A 21,551-nucleotide genomic window follows, 5' to 3' on the forward strand; every position below is an offset into this window, starting at 1 on the left:
TTTCTCAATACCGATACACCCTGACAGCCAACATTGGTTTGCATTTACATTTCAGGGGAAACGGTATACATATCTGACTACCACAGGGATATTGTGAAAGTCCAACAATATTCGCACAAGAAATGGCAAGTAACCTGGCGAGATTTATCCCACCGAAAGGCAGTCAGATTTTACTTTATGTAGACGACATTCTGCTGGCAGCCCCCACCCAGCAAGAATGTAGAGAGGATACCATAGCATTACTACAATTTTTAGCCACTCAAGGACACAAGGTAAACAAAAACAAACTGCAACTTTGGAAAAAACAGGTCAAATATCTGGGGTATGTAATATCCAAAGAAGGCAGAATATTAGATGAAGACAGAAAAACAGCAATATTACAAGCACCGAAACCAACTACCAAGAAGGAAATGATGTCCTTCCTGGGTACTACTAACTTTTGTCGGAGTTGGATTCCAAACTATGCCTTGGAATCTGCTCCGCTGACCAACTTGATATTCAAAAAGCCGATAGCAGCACAAGATTTATTACAGTGGACACCAGAAGCAGAATCAGCTTTCTGCAAATTGAAACAACTGATAGCTTCTTCATTAGTTTTAGGATTACCAAACTATCATAAACGATTTTTCCAAACTGTAGATTGTAAGCAAGGTTATATGACATCAGTGTTAACACAACAGCATGGGAACAAACAACGCCCCATAGCTTATTATTCATCACAGCTAGACCCAGTGGCGCGATCCTTGCCCCACTGTGTACAAGCAGTAGTCGCAGCTGCAATGGCAGTGCAGGCTTCAGCCTCAGTAGTATTGTTCCACCCTCTCACATTGAGAGTGCCTCATGCAGTCGCGATTATTTTACTGCAAGAAAAAGTAGCATATCTTTCTCCAGCTAGACATCTTTCCTGTATGACTATACTGTTGAGCCAACCTCATATGACAATTGAATGATGCACAACTTTGAATCCGTCAACCTTGCTCCCAACCCCTGCAGATGGCAAACCACACTGCTGCCTGCAGGAGATTGAGCAAAAGACACTACCTAGAAAAGATCTTACAGATGTTCCCTTGGATGATGCCGAGGTGACATACTATGTGGACGGCTTGTGCAGGAGGGGTTCTACAGGACAGAATATAGTGGGGTATGCAGTAGTTTCTGATACCGAGATTTTAGAAGCAAAGTCTTTACCACACAACTTATCTGCACAAGCAGCAGAATTGATTGCTTTGACAAGGGCATGTACCTTGGCAAAAGGTAAGAGAGTGAACATTTTTACTGGCAGTCCGTATGCTTTTTCTACTGTACATGTTTTTGCGCAGCAGTGGAAAAATAGAAGAATGATAACATCTACTGGTAAACCAATTAACCATGCGCAATTTATTTTAGACTTGTTAGACTCCATTCAGTTACCTCAGAAAGTAGCTATTTGCAAATGTGTAGCTCATACCAAGCAACAGGATAGAATTTCAAAAGGTAATGCGAGGGCTGATATAGCTGCAAAACAAGCAGCTTCAGCTTCAGAAGTATTTCTTTTGAGTGAGGAATTACAACCATCTGAGATTTTAGACTTAGAAATGTTAAAAACAATGCAGACACTTACTACAAATGTAGAAAAACAAAAGTGGATAAAACGAGGAGCAATCCTTGAGAAAGGACTGTACATCTCCAAAGAGAAGAAACCGATTTTGCCATCTAACTTGTTTAGATATGCAGCTTTGTTGAGCCATGGGCAGTGCCATGTCTCAACAGGGGGGATAGTACAGTTAGTGAATCGAGTGTTTACGACGTATGGATTTACAAACTACACAAAAAATTTTTGTGCAGCATGCCATGTTTGTAACAAGCATCATGCACAAGGGGCATTGAAACCTAAGCAAGGGAGTTTCCCTACACCACCGTATCCGTTCCATACTATTTGTATGGATTTTATAGAGCTGAACAAATGCGAAAATAAGAAGTACTGCCTTGTCATTATAGATATGTTTTCCAAATGGGTGGAAGCTTTTCCAACTAAAAATCCAGATGCAGCTACTGTTGCAAAAGTCCTCGTTAAAGAAATTATTCCTAGATTTGGCATACCGGAAAAGATTTATAGTGACAATGGCACACACTTTGTAAATCAAACTATACAACAACTTAGCCATTATTTCGGGATTTCTCTGAAAAATCATTGCGCATACCACCCCCAATCTGCAGGATTAGTAGAGAGGCATAATGGGGTTTTGAAAAATAAGCTTAGGAAATTGATTAGTGATACACAAAAGAACTGGGTGCACTGTTTACCTCTGGCACTGTTGAGCATGAGAACTGTTCCAAATGCAAAAGGGTTAACTCCTTTTGAAGTTCTGTTTGGGAAGGCATATTATACACCTCAATGGAAACCTCTCATGCCTGCAGAGCAGGAGGCTGACAATTCACTTGTAGGGTATATGAGGCAATTTTTGAATAACAAACTTTTGCAGTTAAATTCTGTTTCAGATAAAGAGCAAACCAGACCAATGGAAGCAGCAGTAGCCCCAGGCGCATGGGTCTGGGTGAAGGTCATGAAGAAAAAGAACTGGAGTTCTCCGAAGTGAGAAGGGCCGTACCAGGTAATACTGTCGACACCCACTGCAGTCAAGATCGCAGAACGAGTGTCCTGGATTCATTTGACACACTGTAAACTGGGTAAGAACTTTGAACTGGACAAAAACCTTGTTACTGTTGTACAACGAGAACAAAATGACCAGGTATAGAGTAAACAGAGATGCAGAACAACCTCAGAAAATTTGCATGATTATTCTGATAGCCATACTGACAACATGGATCTTTCTGTTGTGGCCTTTCCTTTTCCCAGCCACAAAAGTTGAACTGATCAAATGTGATGCATTACTCATAGACTGGCATCCAAACTTTAACACTTACCAAGCAATTAAATATGTGTATGCTGAAACTTTCAATGTTTCGAACTGCTGGATTTGCACAGCTATACTGACAGCATATGGGGATTATTAATGACTGCTGTCTCCTTAGGGGTCAATGAGACCTGGGAAAACTTGATTTTTGATACTACACCTGTGAAATCACAAGACAAAATAGCATTGTACCTACCTGTTACACAAAAAGGGATTGTATGTTTTTACAAGAATGACACTATTCAGGTGGGTTGGAGCAATTGCAATGTGACCGTTTCTTATAAATGTTATATTAAACCCAGTAAGACTAAAACTATTTGTGATACAAACTATGATGCATATTTTGCTAAGATGCATAAGAGTGTTGATGAGATACAACATAATCCTGTTCTTTTAAAACAGCATTCTATTATTGATAAGAAAATGTTTCATGCAGGGCAAGCTTATATCAATACTAAAGTAGAGAATTGTTATTTTGTTTGTGGGGAAAAAAGCATATAAATGGCTACCTGAGAATTGGTCCAGCAGTTGTTTTTTGGGTTACCTGGTTCCTGCCATACGACACACTGCAGCTTTGCCTCAGGGAAAAATTCAAAATGTCAGAGAGGTCAGCAGCAAACCTAGAAGTCCGAATAAGAGACCTGAGAATCCAGTAGGACAAATTGAAGCAGGATGGAGAAACCATAACTCCGTAAAAAACAAAGATAAACTGACACACATGGACTTGAGTGACACCATTATATCATGGGCAGGCATAGCCCCTACATATGGCGCAGTGAAATCGATTTGGGAGCTGAGAAAACTGTCTAAACTTCTCGAAGTTATGAGCAACGCAACTTTTTCTGCTCTCAAATTAGTGACTGATGAACTGAATGCTATGAGAACTGTGGTGCTTCAGAACCACATGGCTCTCGACTTCACCCTAGCGGCGAGAGGTGGTACATGCGCTTTAATCAAAGAAGAATGCTGTTCGTACATTCCTGACAACCAGCACAAAATAATCTTGAGGTGATCCAGCAAGTGTCGACCATGACCAAACCAGGCCCAAACCCTCTGATGGACTTTTTACAGAATTTGTTTGGGGGGTGGGGTTCCATCCTAATGAACATCCTGATTGCCATTTGTGTGGGATTACTCCTATTAGGAGCATGCATTTGTTGTGGTATTCCCTGCATGAAAAAGGTAATCAAAGAATTTATAGATATATCAGTTTCTGAGACTTTGTATCAAAGTACTGAAATTGAAGAATTGTTGAAATGTGAAACACTTTCATAAGTTTAAACTGAATGACTCTCTTAACTGAAAATCCTGAATGGAAGAGGTTAGGAGGAGAAGCAAACAGTTTATTCTTTTGAAAATAGAATTAAAAAGTATTAACAGGGGGGAGATGTCAGAAAAATATGTATTAATGTGTGTGCTTAATGCTAATTAGAAACTAAATAAGTTAACACGTTTTCCATTCTATTTTATATGCACTATTTTATATACAGCTGAGTTTCATATGAGACTAAAAGATGCTTTTTGTAACTGCAGTGTGCTTTCTGAAACTTGCAAGATGCCCTCTGACAGAGTAATTGCTAGCACAGCAATATTCATGTTTATGCCTTTTGGAAATGTACTTCAGAAGCAGGTGATTATCTGCTAGGTCAGGAAGAAATGAATGAACAATGCTATATTCTATAATGTAATGATTTTGAACAATCAGCTCTGTTCGAAGTATGAGAACACACACAGCTGCAGGAAGAAGAGATAACATAGACAAAGGACTGTTGGAGAAAATAACTGCAATCTATACTTGCTTTGTTCTCAAATTAGCCATAGTACCTTGAATGGTAACATTGCATATATCTAACCAGTGGTAGCCAAGGCCACATTGTTTTTCTTAGGAAGTTTTTCACAAAAATTGATAGTACAAGCAGAAAATCATATAAACAAGCACTGCAAAATAATGATGTTAAAACTTGTGATTTACTATGTCAGCCTGGTAGGCAATGTCTTATTAGAAAATGTATAAAAATGCCTGCATTTCCTGATTCTAGTTAGACAAACTCTGTATTAGCATGTTTTTGTCTACTTGCTGCAAGATTAAAGTGCCTTAACCTGAACCTACCATGTATTGATAATTTTTAAAGTATATTTTTCCTTTGACAATGTGGTATCATTAACTACCAGTTCAGCAAAAATCTGGGCCTTTCCTTTTAGGTTATGGATGTAACTAAAGAATACCTTATGGTTGTCCTCAATTGAGGAAGCTAATTTGGATTCGTAGTTTGCTTTGGAGGACTTCACAAGACGTCTTATTTGCTTGTTTAAGCTGAAGAGGGAGTGTTTACACTTTAGGAATCATTCCTTTTTACTCTTAGACAGCAATTTCTTCCTCTTATTGTAAAGCCTGTTAATGGCAGTTGTCCACCAGGCAGGTTTGCTCTTCTTGAGCTTATTTTAGTCCTATCAGGTACAGCCACGTCATACAGGTGTTTGTATAAAGCATTGGTGTATAACTCATCATAGTTGCCATTTCCATTTGAGGGGGGAGGGTGCAGTGAAGCTAATCCTACCATCCTGTAAGAGGTTTTGATTTGTTTTTGGTCTTATCTCATCAGGGAAGACCTCACAGTGGGGGTGCTACACTGGTCCCTCATATAGGTAAGCACCAGATTCAGGATGTTGGCACCTCATGTGGGTGTGTCAACTAGCTGGTCCAGGGCAATGGAGTTAATGAGGTTGAGCAACCTTTAGGCAAGTGAGTTTGAGCACAAGTAATTTACCAAGTCAACGGATGGGTAGTTAAAGTTGCCCAAAACCATGGTGCTCAGATGTATCTTGATAGACTCAAGTAGATCCAAATAGACAGAGTGGGTGTGCTGATTCATGGAGGGGGTCCTGTAGATGGCAATGACTTGAATAGGTGTCCTACCAACAGTTAATTGCACCTGAAATATCTCCAGGGAATCATAGTGTTTAACCAATCTGGAGATGTATCTATGTTTAATGAATCTTGATACACTGCCTCGTTTATTTTTCACACCTCTAGTTTATGGTCTGAACATGTGGAAGTAAGTGTAACCCAGTATGGCTGGGGTGCTGTCCACAGCCTTGAACAAGGTCTTTGCGACTGCAAAAATGTCTCCGTCTTTCAAGGTAAGGACTGCTTCCAGTAAGTGCAGTTTCGTGTTAAGACTCCTAGCATTTAGCAGCAGAACCTTGAGATTGTTTTTAATTGGAGTTTTTATGTCAGGAATTTTGTCCTTGAGACATCTGAAATGTGTTTTGGCTTTCTACTGCTGATTTGGGACTTTGATGGTAAGAGTGAGAAAAGGTGGCCTAACTCTAGCCTCCCAGTTTGATTGACAGCCCACTCCCATACTAATTACATCAGCCTCTTACTCATCTAACCCCACCCTAGGCCCGATGGCACCACCCACTCTCTCAGGAGATTGGTTAACTGCCCTTCTACCTAATCCTTCCTAGTTTCCAGCCTTTTATCTAGCCAGGCACACAGCTATCTAGGCCTCTTTTGCACTAACTTTACCACCTGGAACCTGAAGAGAGGAAGAATCTGCAGAGAAGAGCCCTGACTTTACCACCTGGAGCTTGGGGAGAGGAAGAATCTGAACAGAAGAGCCTCAGTAATTCCTAGACTCAGTAAGAAGTTTGACAGTGAATACCCCAGATTGGAGTGCCTTAAAACCATGCTCTGGGACCAAGAGCATTCCACCACTCACTGGAGCTACTCCACAGAAACTAGGTGTAGATACAATAGCCACTGGGCCTGCATTTAATAATATTCCTATAATCTGCAGTACAATGAAAATTGTTGTTACAGGGCAGCACTGCACACTGTATTCTTTACACTATAGGCACAATTTGCCTATACTCAAAGAACATGTGCAATTCTTATGTTTATTAAAAGTGTTGGTACACTCTGTAGTTTTTTTATACCATGGACACAGTAAGCACCCAAAAAGTTCTGAGGTCTCACACTTTAATCACTTTCTACCTTTTTCCTCCTACTTGGGCACATTCATGAGCTCTGTAAAATTGAGTCCTGTTACTTGTTTTCCACTGTATGCTACTTCTCTGGATTCATGATCTTTTCAAAAATGGGAATCACCTAGTGTAGCTTTAAGTGACTACCTCCCCTGCATATAAAAAAGGCTGTCTTTATCAAGAGTTAGAAGAATGCGGACTGGTTACAACAATCATACATATGAGTCACTTATAAGCTGGTTCTTTTTTGTTATACAAGAGAATATTAGCCTTTCATATTATATATCAGGAGATAATGATTCCCATAAAAGTGGGCACAGCCTCTCATACTACATGTGATAGACTGAAAAAAGTTCTGTAATAAAGCTTTCATATTTAGCTCCAATAAATATGATCCCCACTGATGCAGACACATCCTCTCATTTTATATGTGTTACAAAACAGACTAATAAAGTCTGGTGATAGCTCCATAAAAGAAAGCATTTTTAATGTTCAAAGTGTAAACCACTCTATTAGATGGACCTGATAAAGCTCAAGTGAAACTGTTTTTTTTTAAATAGTTCTATAGTTGAAGCTCATGGTCTGTTGTCATGTTTTGATTGTTAGAAGTTAAAAATAAAAATACAAATAAAACTTTTTTAACTAAGAATGAGGTTCCATAGGCTGCTGATCCGGAACACCCTCGCAGGTCTTTCAGGGATATTTAAATAAGGGACTAACCTCTAAGGTTTGGGATTGGCTCCTTGTTTGTCCATCTCCCACATTTTCCTCCAATCAGATACCATAGACGGTCCTATCATTGTCTACAATTGCCTTTAAATAACTGACCTGTTAAACGTAACATATTAGAACAAGACCACTCATCCAATTAGCCTGCTAACTAAATAAACTACTGAAAACTTCAAAAGGTGTCTTTATTCCTCCCATAGGGAGGGTATCAGAGAGAGAGAGAGAGAGACAGACAGACAGACAGACAGACAGACAGAGTCTTCTAGATCTGCTAGTTAAAGGGATCTTATCTGGACTAATTATTTATACTCATTTTCCAAAATGGGAGAAAATTTATTGGATAGCCTTCCTACTAAAACTTCCCTATAAATTTCATTTACCGAATCTATGGCATAATACTATTTTAAAAACATATTTATAACTCATATACTTTCCTTAATAGATTCTTGTTTTCAGAAGTTAAAAGTGACAGCCTGACAGACTGTTCATTAACTACATTACATTTTTGCTTACATGGATGCCAACTACTGAAATGTAAATATGAATTTGACTACGTCAGGTTTCCATAGACTGTTGAAGCATAACACTTCTTAATATAATCTTTTGAAATACTAACATCCATATAATTAATAACATCCTCACTGAAAAGTTCTAAAAAACAATGTTTTAGGTACAAAACTATTAGAAAAACAAACAGTAACACAGGGTATAACAAACACGTGGATGGAGTAAATAGCAGCAGACAGCAAAATCATGCAGTAAAACAGACAGTGACACAGAATGAGAACAGTAACAAAGAATTCAGTGATCAACAGCATAGACCAATTATTGAAGACTTAGAGGCAGTAACCTGACACAGATGCTAACTGTTCTATCAGTCGGACTGGTTACAGAATTTGGATGAAGGAGGCAGGCAGACAGTAGCACTTAGCATATGTAGCAGCATTTTAGATGTTGGTTTCCCATCAGAGAACATGATGCAGAGGATGGCAGTGTCACTAGCACACATAATGAAGCAGGCAGAACAGTGCATATACATAAGTGTAAAGCAGTTAGTTAGTCTGTCAGCTGGACCAGGGTAAAACACTCATGGGTACACTGCTGAAGGAAAAAAAACACACAGACTGATTTATACAGACTCTAAAACAGAGACGGCAGTGTTTTTAAATAAATAATGCTATTTGCATAACATCACAGTATTCATCAAATATAACCTTAAACAACACCTTAATGTACCTCAAGCCACTACAACCTGGGTGATCACAATTCATCCCAGAAAAGAACAATGACAAAAAAGTCTTCAATATTCAATTAATTAATTACACTAATCCACATTGCAAAGTTATTGTCATTCTCTTCCACTCTCTCCTCCTTACTCCGTTTAATGACCCTGGATTTTTGATGAATATATTACATATTGCATCATATTTTGCTACATATTTTGTATATACTACTATCTGTATGTGTGCGTGTATATATATATATATATATATATATATATGGGTCTACTTTGATTCACTGAAAACTCATTTCAATGAATTTCAATTCACCCTCAAAAAATCGCTAAAAGTTCAAATCACTGAAAACTAATTTCACTGAATCACATTTCACTGAATGTAAATATTGTTGAGCAAATAAAATGTATGTGCTCTTTTCCCCACTATAGTGCAATCCTGGAGTTAGTATATATAGTTAGGGGGTGTGGGGGCATAACCCCCACCTACTTAGCTTTGATATTTATGAATCTCATTTCACTGAAAGTTAACAATATAAAACAAAGAGTAGGTGACTCAAAACACCACAAATACGGCAAGCGAACATGAAGTTCCTCACCACACAACCTATATATCAACATAAAGTCAGTAGAAGCTTCCTCCACGAAAGTGCAGTCAAACGTGGAATATTAGATGTCAATAATAAGTTCCAAGTGGAAGTGTGCCAAATGTAATAACCCTTAACCGATGTACAGCAACCAAAACATTCACATTTTCAATAAAGTAGCAATTGCTGTAATATACTCCATACATGTGTATTCTTGTTTATGCTGAAATGCACACTGAAACTGATGCTGCCATGTTATCAACTTCCACTTTTTTGGAGAAGGAGGACATGAGGCAGTCATAAGGAGGACATGCAGCAGTCATTCTTACATGAATTTCATCCACACTGTTTTGCTCTTGGACAATTGCTGACATTATAAAGTACAAATCAGTGACATATTTCCCAATCAAACACTTAAAACGTCTGTGCCAAGCCTCTACGCTGTTTTGTGTTCTTGGCAAAAATAAGTAATTTAGGACAGACACATTAAAAAAGGTGATTGTAAATAAAGGTGGAAATCTAACAACTTGTTGAACTTGTACTAAAGGTTCTCGGCTTTCCGAAGACATACCTTACATTTATATTAAGACTTCTCTTAGCTGCTATCTCAAAATCACATACAATATACTAGCAATTAACACTCAAACCATTGCTACTTAACAACTCAAACAGTGAATGCCACATGAAATTGTAAGACCTCAAGGACTTTTTAGTTATTAAGCAATAAATCAATGGTACAGATTTGGGGTTCCTATCAGTTTGTCGAAACATCAGCAGTTCGAACACCATATGTTCGAGCTGTGAAGTTTGAAAACTGATTATCGTCAAGTCACTTTTTTTGAATTTTTTTCTCACCCAGACTGTGTATCCAATTGTACATTTTTAATCAGTGCACTATCCTGGTAAACAAATACGAATGAATGAATGTACACATTTCACAGCATATGATGTAAAATATTTTAAGTGTGATTTGTCAGTGGACAGTTAGTTTGCTGTAGTGTACTCAGCCCTGTAATAATTGGATTAGATATGGAAATTGTAGCAAGCCACATCCAGTATTCAAATTATGAAGGTTTTTTCACTCAGTCTTGGTCAGTCTTGCTATTGTAATCAGCTCCAAGCCAGTCTCAGTACCCCCCCCCTCCTTTGGGCTACTGCGAAACCTCTAACACCCTGATACTATGTTACATATTGTAAACTTTTAAAATTTACAACTCTCCATTATTAAATCCATTATTAAATCTGATGAAGTCTTTGGATGAAAGCATTTACCTAAATAAAATAAAGCCACATTAATTCAGAAGAATAGGAATCCTCAGACTTACCTTGTTTTTATTTTTTGTGTGGGACTAAATAGTGGTTGATTATTTGCTTAGCACTTCTGCATTTATTTGGTTTTGTCTTGCTGAAACCTGTATTAATAAGCAGTGCATCTATGTGTCAAAAAGGGGATTATTTCCCATTATACAATTCCTCCTCTAAAACGTGCACGCTGATTGGCCAGCCCAACCAGCGTGCCCGTTGTAAATCCCTCAATATACTAACGGAAAAAGGTCCGGTCGCCCGGGATTTTTCCGTGAGTATAAAACACTGTCTCGCTATGTTAAAAGAGTTTAACATAGCGATACAGGTTTAAAAAAAGCAACGCAGATCTCCGTTGCTTTTTTTAAAGCTGTCTCGCTATGTTAAACTCCTTTAACATAGCGACACAGTGCGCATACCTCTCAACTGTACAGGTTTTTGCAGAATGTCCAGATTTCTGCAGCATTTGTTCAGTGTGTTCCCCCTAATATCTGTCCCTTTCTGGCAAGTAGCTGAGGACTGGAGTCATGAAATAATAACAAACATTTGAGTTTAAGACTCCTCATCCTTTGGGAAATTCATGCTAATGCAAAACCTATTATTCTATCAGCTTTCTAAGTTTGTAAGAGCAATATTTAAAATCTGTCTGTATTTGTCCCCCCCATCTTTCTAGGCTTTATCCAGATTTCTTGCTCTAAGAGGTTGAGAAGTATGACAGTGTGTAAAAAGCAACGGAGATCTTGCGATCTCCGTTGCTTTTTTTTTAAACCTGTCTCGCTATATTAAATGGGTTTAACATAGCGAGATAGCTTTAAGATAAGTAACGGAGATCTACGTTGCTTATTTTAAAGCTGTCTCGCTATGTTAAACCCATTTAACATAGCGAGACAGTAAAAAGCAACGGAGATCTTGCATTCTCCGTTGCTTTTGCCCACAGCTCTGATGTACTGCGTAGGCATGCGCAGTACATCAGAACTGCCGTGGAATACCAGACAGCTGCGGAAGGGCAGCAAAGAGGCATTATACAATGCCATTATTTAAGAAAAGTAATTATTTCTTTTCTTAAATAATGTCATTGTATAATAGCAATAACCTACTTCTGGGTGTGGGTAATGCGGGATTTAACCACGGTTGTCTTTGTTTGGTCCCTCGGGCTTTGCCCTCGGGACCAAACCACGCCAACCGTGGTTAAATCCCGCATTACCCACACCCAGGCGTGGGTTATTGCTATAACATTAGGATCATAAAAAGTCTGAGATCAAGATTATCAGGAACCTGGAGATATAACCTTTTGTTGATTTATTATGGTTATTCCTGCTTAATGGCAGCATTGGATGTGGTAAGTAACTAGGTGTACACAGGAATTACCTGACAGGGATCCCTTAGTGTGGGATTTCCTTGGTGCATTAAAGAAGGACAACAAATCAAAGGCATGATTCCTTTGTTTTAAAGCTTCTGAACTCATAACATACAACTGCAAAGGTAATGGCACAAAATCTGTATATTTACTGCTACCAGAAATGAATTGGGGCACATGTATTCCAGTTTCAGTCACCCAACTCATGGAAGATTTCTGGGCTGTTACTTCTAACTTGAATGAATTTATCATGTTTTTCTCATATGATGGATCATTTGTGCATTGCAGTTTCTTTACATACCTGATAATTTTATTAATTTATTGGCCTGGCAAATAAAAACAATATTTACTACAAAGGAAATTTTACAAAAGCAATTTCATTAGCACAGATAACTCTATTGAGAAAGCATTATTGCAGATCAAAATTAGTGATGGTCAAAATAAATTCAGTAACAATTCACAGAATGTACACTACTATGACAGAATGAGATAAGAACATGTTTCATGGCAAAGTTTAGACACTGTTTATATTGACATCAGACAAGTTTAGCATCAAACAATTTTTTTAGGTATAACTATCTAGATAGATGCCAGTAATGCACATCAGAAAAGAAAATGTAACAGAAATTCTAGAAAGAAAACTATTAAAACTGCAGAACACAGCATATCCAGTTCAACAAGCCTCATATACTTTAATGACCCTTAAATCCATAATACTGAAGGAGAGTAATCCATTTTCTGTGTTAACTGGCATCATTTTAACTATAGATACTCAATTATTACCTTTAACCTACATTGGTAGATTCTCCATGAACTGCAAAAATCACCTAGCAAAGTCCAGTTTGGCAGCAAATCAAATATTTTAGTGTAGGCGAAACTGATAACAAGACCATTGTCAGTTTTATTGATTGAAACTATGATTTTCTAAATCTCTTGCAAAGTATCAGAAATCAGACTGAAACTGTTTTTACTCACTGCAAATTATGCAAGATAAGCATAGTTACTAAGACAATAGACATGCTGATACTTACTTTGAAGTGTTGGAGCAAAGATCTTCTGCAGTTTTAGTCCAGGCCCAACCTCAGAACAGACACCTAATGAGTAATACTGACTTGCACACTGCTGAACCCATAAAGGACCACATGTCTACAAAAATAAATAAATTAATTAATTAATTAATTAATTAAATAAATAAACAAATAAATAAATAAACTTGGTGTGCCAGAGTTTTTTTTTTAGATATTTACATTTTGAATCTTCACAGAACTTTGTGCTCCTCTGATAGTACTATTGAATGCATCCAGTTCTTGTGCATTAAAAATCCATCTTACCATGTGTACCTTTCACACCCACTCTTCTGCTATCAGGCAATATGCAGCTATATTACTGCAAGGAACAGAAAATAAGGAGTGCTTATCTCTTCTATGATGAGTACTAAGGCATTGGAAAGCATAACAGAAAGGGTTCACAGCCAATGTTTACATTAAGCTCCAGGTGGTGTACTGCAATAATCCAACCTTTTTACAAACTCAGATTAATGACCACTACTAAAGATAACTGTGACAAACAGAAATGCTGCCAGCCCAGCTAGCTGGAATTTTGTAAATAATTATATGTCACTTGAAAATATTAATATGAGTTACATAGAAATGTGACACTCCCAGCCCAGCTAGCTGGAATTTTGTAAATAATCATATGTCATTTGTGAATATTAATATGATCCATAGGCTTGTCTTACAAATGTAAGAGAACTATATGTTATATGTATATTAAACTACTGGTGCAGAAGTGTGTGTTGAACTGTATATTTTGTACTGAGCTTCAAGAATGTAACCATATAGTACACTACTGGAAAAAAAGAGTTAACTTGCAAACTCTTAGAAAATAAATGAATTGTTTTATGATTGTGTTTATTTTTCAGTTTCACTGAAGGAGACATGATGTCTACAGCTAGAGGTTTCTTTCTATTGTCTTGAAACAGAAATACTTACTAGGTTTGGAATGTAAAGTGTTTTATTGCTCTGTGACTTCCTACTAGCTGCACATCTGAGAGATAAGTATTTTTCACAGAGAAATGTTAAATTCTGTTGGTATCTGTTAGCCTGGGAACTGAAGGCAGGTGACAAATAGTGATGTCATCCAGCTGACCCAGCAGTAATGTTTTGATATTAATTTAAGAACTATCTCAGAGAGTGAGTTTGTAAATTTTGTATTTGTCTTTGGACCTGGAAACATCCTCTCATCAGCACTCGCCTTGCTAATAGTAAGTAACCAGGGTACAGTAATCTCTCTTAGATATAGATAAAAATATAGTAAAAATTAGTTTAAATTGTTTCTGTATTTATATGAGACTGTCCTGCAATGTTGTTTTAAAATATTTCCTGTGATTCTGAACTCTGTAGTCACTGTGTTGTGTTATTGAATATTGAATATTGTCTTTTTTATTATTTATTATTAAATATATTTAAACATTTTAATTGTGATTGATTTGTTTAGAGATATTTAAGCTGTTAGTGTACTTGCATATATATTTGGTGACACTGTACAGGCCACTCTTAAATAGCCTTGCAAGTTTTGGTCACACTTACCATTCGGATAATAGTAACATCACACAGTAGGATTGGTCACCCTTTGGGAAGGGCCTTATAGTAGCTGATAAAGAGCTGGTTGGTGGCAGTGATAGCTACCTTTTAGTATGGGCAGAAGGGTCATAACTAGTAAACCTGTGCCAGCCTTTCCCAGTGTGTGTGTGTGTGTGTGTGTGTGTGTGTGTGTGTGTGTGTGTGTGTGTGTGTGTGTGTGTGTTTGTATATAAATCAAATCTCAAAGTGTGTGTGTGTGTGTGTGTGTGTGTGTGTGTGTGTGTGTGTGTGTGTGTCAGCTACTTGGGCAGGGACACAAAACACTGTTTGGACAGACAGGGTGCTGGAGGTTTTGGCTTGACCGCTTGACTGAGATCTTAACCCTATAGCTGTGCCAGTGGGGAGTCTTACTGGGGATCTGGAGAAAGAGGGAAGCCATCCTTACAATGTGCACATCCCTCACTGGTGGTAGTGGTGAGAATTGAGGCTCCTTGATTACTGGGCCAGTGCAGGGGTGTCACAATAACTACAAGGCATTCTTGTCTACTCTAGTCATACAAAGCAGTTACATCATGAAACCTAAAAATAATACAGAGCTACAGACCAAGCTTCTATCTAATGGCACATTCCACCTTGATCCTAAAAATCTGTGATAACTCCCTATCAGATAAATTCATCTGTAACTTCACATCCTCTGCATATCTCACAGCCTCCCCCCTTCTCTTCCAACCAACTCTCCCAAAATCAGTTTAGTTCAGCTTTTGCTGTTTCTCTTCAAAACAAAAAGCACTGATTCCATGGGTCCCCATGATAAGCAAGGCAGTTTAGTAGCAAGTGTAAGCACCACATAGCCCAACCCCTCCTAATCTGACTCTGTCTCTTAGCAGCCTGGCCTTTTGTCTTAGCAGGTATTGTCCTGATGCACGGACATCAGCCATAGTAGTGCCCATATGCAAGAGAAGTCTACAACTGAACCCAGTAATTATTTATTTATTTATTTTACATTTGTTTACCAGGAAATTCCGAATGGACAAAATGACCTTTTTCAGCAGAGACCCAGGGAGAAAAGCCCCACATTTATAAATAACCGTAAGATACATATACAACTTACAGATACAAATACTGATTCAATCTTAGATACAAGTACAAAATGAAAATACGTGTTATACATTTCACTGATACAATCATATAGTCTACATAGGATACAAAGAATAGCAGTACTGTGATTGTAGGTAGGACACAATACTAAGAATAGCAGTACTGTGATTGTAGGTAGAAAACAGGCAAGTTAAGTATAAATATGCTTAGTAGGGGTATACTATTCAAATACAAAAATAACTGCTGTGTTCCTTTACATACCTTAAGACATCTATTTCCTAACCAGGGTTTGTGCAAGAATAGGTCCATGATTCTGTTAGGTGTGATTTGAGAAGTTTTTTTTTCATAATTTGTGTTAGTAGTTGTTCTGACATTTAATGGTAGGGAATTCCAAGTTTTGGCTGTGCAGTTGGAGAAAAAGGAAACTCCAGCTGCATTGTTAGGTTTGGATATATTTAAGAAGGATTTGTTACTGGAACACATACCCTGTTACTGGAATAGTGTATTAGCAGATTTCAAAGTACTGGTATTATTTCTGGCCGATTTAGTATTCGATGGTTAAAGGTAAGTTGATTATAAGCAAGTCGATTTGGTAGTTCAAGCAAGGATAGTTGTTTTAAAGCCTAACAATGATGGGAACTGAAATTTGTTACTGTGGCAAACTTTGCAATTTTATTATAGCAAGTTTAGAGTTTTGCTAAGTCAGATTTCTTAATGTTTGTAAGAATTTATGAGGTGTACAGTAGCATAGAGGTAAGATGGGTTCTTGCTATAGTGGTCTTTGAAGATTTATTTAGAAAGTGTAGATTTCTGTACAAAACTTTTTTATGGTCTGTGATATGTGCATGTCAAATTTTGTTTGGGAAACTGGAGAAATAACTGTATGGTTTAATGGTGAGATACTGAATGGTGGGTAGTGTCTAAAGCTCTACCTGGACAGAAGAGTGTGAGTTTTGTTTTAGAAGGATTAAGTACAAGTTAAGTATACGTTGTGCATTGTTTAGCTGAGATTCTACAACATTAAATGACTGCTTGGTGATTTTTTTGGAGTTTTTGTAGTGTTGGGGCACAAAAACAGGGTGGAATCATTAGCATATTGAACTACAGAGGCAGGTTGTTTGGTAGAATGAAGATTGTTAGTAAAGATAATAAAAAGGAGAGGGCCCAGAATAGATCCCTGTGGAATTTCCAAGGTTACAGGCAGTAATGAAGACAGCTTTTGTTGCCCTTTTACAGCTTGCTGACATCAAATTTGATATATCTGGAACCAGGTAAGTGCAGAATAGATAGGTTTAAGTTCTTAGAGTGTAGTTAAGAGTTTAGAATGGGAGACAGTATCAAAAGCTTTTGACAGATCTAGAAAGATGGACGAAACTAAATTGCCATCATTGTGATTGTGGTTAATAATATTAGTAAAGTTAACAAGGGTGGTGGTAGTCCTATGATTAGGACAGAAACCATGCTGAGTGTTAGATTGAAGATTGTTGGTTATTAGATAGTTCAAGATTTGTGAATGAATGTACCTCTCAAGTATTTTTGATACTGGTGATAGTATAGCTATGGCCAAATAATTTGATAATTCTGTCAAGTTTCCATCTTTATATAGTGGGATGATAGGTGATACTTCCACATTTTAGTAATAATAGACCTCTTATACTTACTTGTATTGACTGCAGTGTTACAGAATGCAATACTGTTGACCTAATTAACAACAACATAAGAGACCTTCAGACCCCTGGCCCAAAGAAATATGGGTTCATATAAAGGATATCTTGTCTACTCAACCTGGTTGATTTTTTGATAGTCACCAAAGTCCTACATGAGAGTATAACCATCCATGCTGCTTACCTTGACCTTGACAAGGCCTTCATCATAATCTCCCCCATGCAGGTATCTTTAGGGCTGGATCCAGCACTAGGAAACCAAGGCAGCTGCCTAGGACCTGATGCTTGCTGGGGGAACCCATAAAAGTTACCAAAAAAATCTGTCTCACATCTCCTGACCTGATTTCTACCCAGATGCTGTCACCTAAGCCCAATATCTTCCAACCTGATTTCTCTCTCTGCTTCCAGAAAGTCCCCCCCATTAGTTTGCTCAATTAAACCAATGAGGTGGAGAGAAAGAGAGAGACAGCAAAACTTTTAGCAAGATATTTTTAACAGTAAAGTCAAAGTTTGTGGCTGATCAGCTGTCCTTACTAGCACTGTAAGTGCTACTGAATGAAGGGTCAGTGATTAGCTGCTGTTGGGGTTTGTCTGAAGCAGATTTCACTGTATTTGCTTGTGGGCTCTATGCAGTCCATGCAGGAATTACTGTTGTTGCGACTTCTCTTAAGGAAATGACAATACTGTTTCTACTAATGGCGCAGTACAGGGAATTATTTTACTGCTCCTTTTTTTTCTGTTGCCATTGAGGGAATCCCTTTACTTTTGCTGACATTCAGTTATTTTTTTGTTTGTGGGCTCCTTTACTTTGCTGTTTACCACCCTTACTGAACAAGGTAAGCCACTCTTGACTGCCGTTAATCTACTTTTGAAAGACGGAGCTTAAGGTGTGTCTCCATGTGTGTGTGTGTGTGTATGTGTGTGTGTGTGTGTGTGTGTGTGTGTGTGTGTGTGTGTGTGTGTGTGTGTGTGTGTGTATGTGTGTGTGTGTGTGTGTGTGTGTGTGTGTGTGTGTGTGTGTGTGTGTAACTACTTAGTTTCTTCATACTAGAGTCATTACAGTGTAAAAAAAAGGAATCAATGGCAGTTACTATGAGCAACATCATATGAGCCAGGTTCTCCGGGTACAATACTTGGTTTCTTTGTGTGCTGACAGTGTGTTTTACTACTTAGTTGTGGCAACATGAACTCTGTGTGCGTTTAATGTTAATGTTTTAACTATGTAATTTAGCTTTTTTGCAGGCCAGTGGATGTAAAATATAACATATTGGACTGCAGCTATTTGTCTAGTACTTAATGAAGATGAATAAGGTTAAGAGCTGTTAATAAATTGTTTCAAAAAGTGCAGGGATTGATTCCCATATCCTTCTTTGGTCTACTGTATGAGTCTGACCAAGTCACAGCAGTGCTACTAGGCTGCCCCAGAGAAGAGACACTTGCAATCAGTGGGTTGTCCCAGGATGTTAACAAATGATTTATCAGACGAGCCACGTTCTTTGACTATGGTACTTGGTTTCCTAGTTTTGACTGTTGAGTGTGTTTTATTATTTAGCTGTATCATTATGATGTTTATGTGTTTTTAATTATGAATACATTTTTAATTTAGCTTGTCTTTTTATAGGAAGGTGGATATAAAATGCAATGTGTTGGGCTACAAGTGTCTAGTGCTTAATGCAGGTGAGTAAGGTTATGAGCTGTTAATGAATTGCTTCACATAGTGCAGCGTTTGATTCCCATGGTCTTCTTTGGTTTAATCTGTAACTCTGACCATATGACTTCATCAGACAGTGGTGCTAGGAATCCCCTTAAAATAGACATTTGGATACAGTGGGTTGTCCCAGGATGTTAACAAATTACTACATTTGTCTTTTAAAGCCCTGTAGCCTTCACACAGCTGCTAATCAGTGATTCACTATATGCCATTTGACTAGGAATCCAGCACATCTCTTCTTGTGCAATGGGTTGTCAAAATGCACTGTCAATGACTTTGAGAATAAATGTGAGTTTCAAGGGTAGCAACATTTACTGTTTATGGCCGATACGTTTTGCAATGCAAGAGTGTTTTGTTTTGGTTAGCAAATGTCTGTCAGTGTTTTTTTGCTGTAAAATTTGAAATATAAGTTTTAAATTAAATCCAAATCTCTGATCACTGTGAAAATAAAGAAGAAAACAGTATGCATACTGACTGGTTTGAATAGTGTTTTATAATAATTGGGGAGAGACAGTCAAGTAATGGGATATCGGTATGGCTAGGTGGTTCATTACCCTGCCCGGGGCCCCACTGGGCCATGATTCAGCTGTCAGTATCACAGTCAAATGCTCTTAACTCCACATTAAGTCATGCATTGTTCTATGCATCACTAATTGCCTTACTCATATAATTCATGTTGTGAAGGTAGAGGTACTTTTTTGTCAGAAGAATAGCACAGGCAGCGTTACACAAGGCTCCTTCCTGGGCTCCTCCACTTCACCATCTATCAGATGTAATTTCTAGTTAAGTTTGTAATTGCTAGACCTATCTCTAAATACATTTGGGATGTTCCTATGTAGATATCCTGATCAACTTGAAAGACCACAGAGATTGTTAACTAAAAAGATTAAACCCCTCTCCCAGTAGACCATCACGTATAGATTGCTCAATGGTGATGTCTATACAGGTATTCATTCAGTGAAAGATCTTACTGTAGTTAGTCTCCTACATTTCCATAAGCCATCCATCTGGCCAACAACTCATCTAAAGACCTTAACTTGCATTGCAAATTTAACATCTGATGCCACTTATTTTTGCAAAAGACTTCTCCCACATCTCAAACTGAGTCACTCTTTGCCTTCCTTCAAAGTCAGATTTAATAATTGGATGGAAAACTCTACATTTATTAGAGGAGTGTGTGGTGATGACCTTCTGACAAGCAGCATCAGATATATGTATATCTATCTATACACATATATATATATATATATATATAGATAGATAGAATCTTGAGCTCAAAACTAGGGTTAGCCACATGTGAATTCTTACTGTGGGATGTTCTAATTGCTTCAGAAATACCAAAATAGGAAATGGAAATAAATGACATCCTGTGAAAATAATAGCTACATTTTTGCTACCAGTAACAAACTAGTTTGTAAGTATGAATAATTTCAAGATGTTGCTACTTTGTGGACATTTGTCTGAAAGGGATTGCTTAAAGCAAAAATTTTCAAAAATTATGGAAATTTTGTTAGTTAAACTCACACAAATATGTATAAAGAAAGTAAAAAAAAACCTCATTTGTGATGTGTCAGATTTTTATATTGTGAAAAAGTGTGCTGTAAACTGGTTATTGTTTTGTGGACATAATGTCCATGTATAGTGGACAGCTGTTTGAGTTGATGGGATAATGTTCAACAGAATTAACTCTGAAGTGCCACTCCCTTATCACATTAGTCTGTCTGACTCTCTCATTCTCACTCACAGAAGCATATATACACAACACACACACACACACACACACACACACACACACACACACACACACACACACACACACACACACACAGGTGCCTTTATTTAACAGAGTTTGTCTTTCTGTTGAAAGGACATATTATTGACTGACGAAGGTGTCAAAGGTTGGAACACTGATTGTTCCTTTTGAATGTGAGATATACTTTTGTAAAAATAACTGGGGCTTTTTTCTAATGCCAAAAACATTCCAATATTTCTGTACCACATATGATGACAGCATATAAAGCAGTGTGTTCATTACATATTCAGGGCAAAAAACAGTGCTAGATGATTGTCAGTATAACGTTATTGGACAGCAGCCACAAAAATTGCTTTTGCTGAAGTTTTTGTAGAACATTTGTAATCAGGTACACTAATGTTGTAGGCCTGTAGCTCAAAAGTAATGTAGAGTCAACCTTGCTTTTTAGAGTATGACCACATTCTTCCAAATCTGTTTTCTTGTTTATGTCCTGATTCAGAAGCTGAAAAACTGTAGAGTTAGACTGTAGGCAGCCATCTTGATGAGTCAAGACTGGATGGAGTGTGTCAGACTCTGCTGAGGTAGCGCCTTGATATTGTTTTTTAGCAGTCCCCATCTGGAGTGGGAATGTTTCCTATTCTCATTGTTGT

General features: G+C 37.7%; 1 protein-coding gene across 1 annotated transcript in view; it reads right to left on the bottom strand.

Moving 5' to 3' along the window:
• ITGA2 (integrin subunit alpha 2) overlaps positions 1-21,551 on the bottom strand; it is a 2,089,078-nt gene that overhangs the window by 1,047,833 nt on the left and 1,019,694 nt on the right. The window contains exon 5 of the mRNA XM_044064418.1: positions 13,125-13,239. Coding sequence (XP_043920353.1) covers positions 13,125-13,239 — 115 coding nt within the window. The remainder of the gene's footprint in view (positions 1-13,124; positions 13,240-21,551) is intronic.

Source organism: Protopterus annectens, chromosome 2.part2 (assembly GCF_019279795.1).
Source record: "Protopterus annectens isolate FY-2018-M chromosome 2.part2, PAN1.0, whole genome shotgun sequence".
NCBI lineage: Eukaryota > Metazoa > Chordata > Ceratodontiformes > Protopteridae > Protopterus > Protopterus annectens.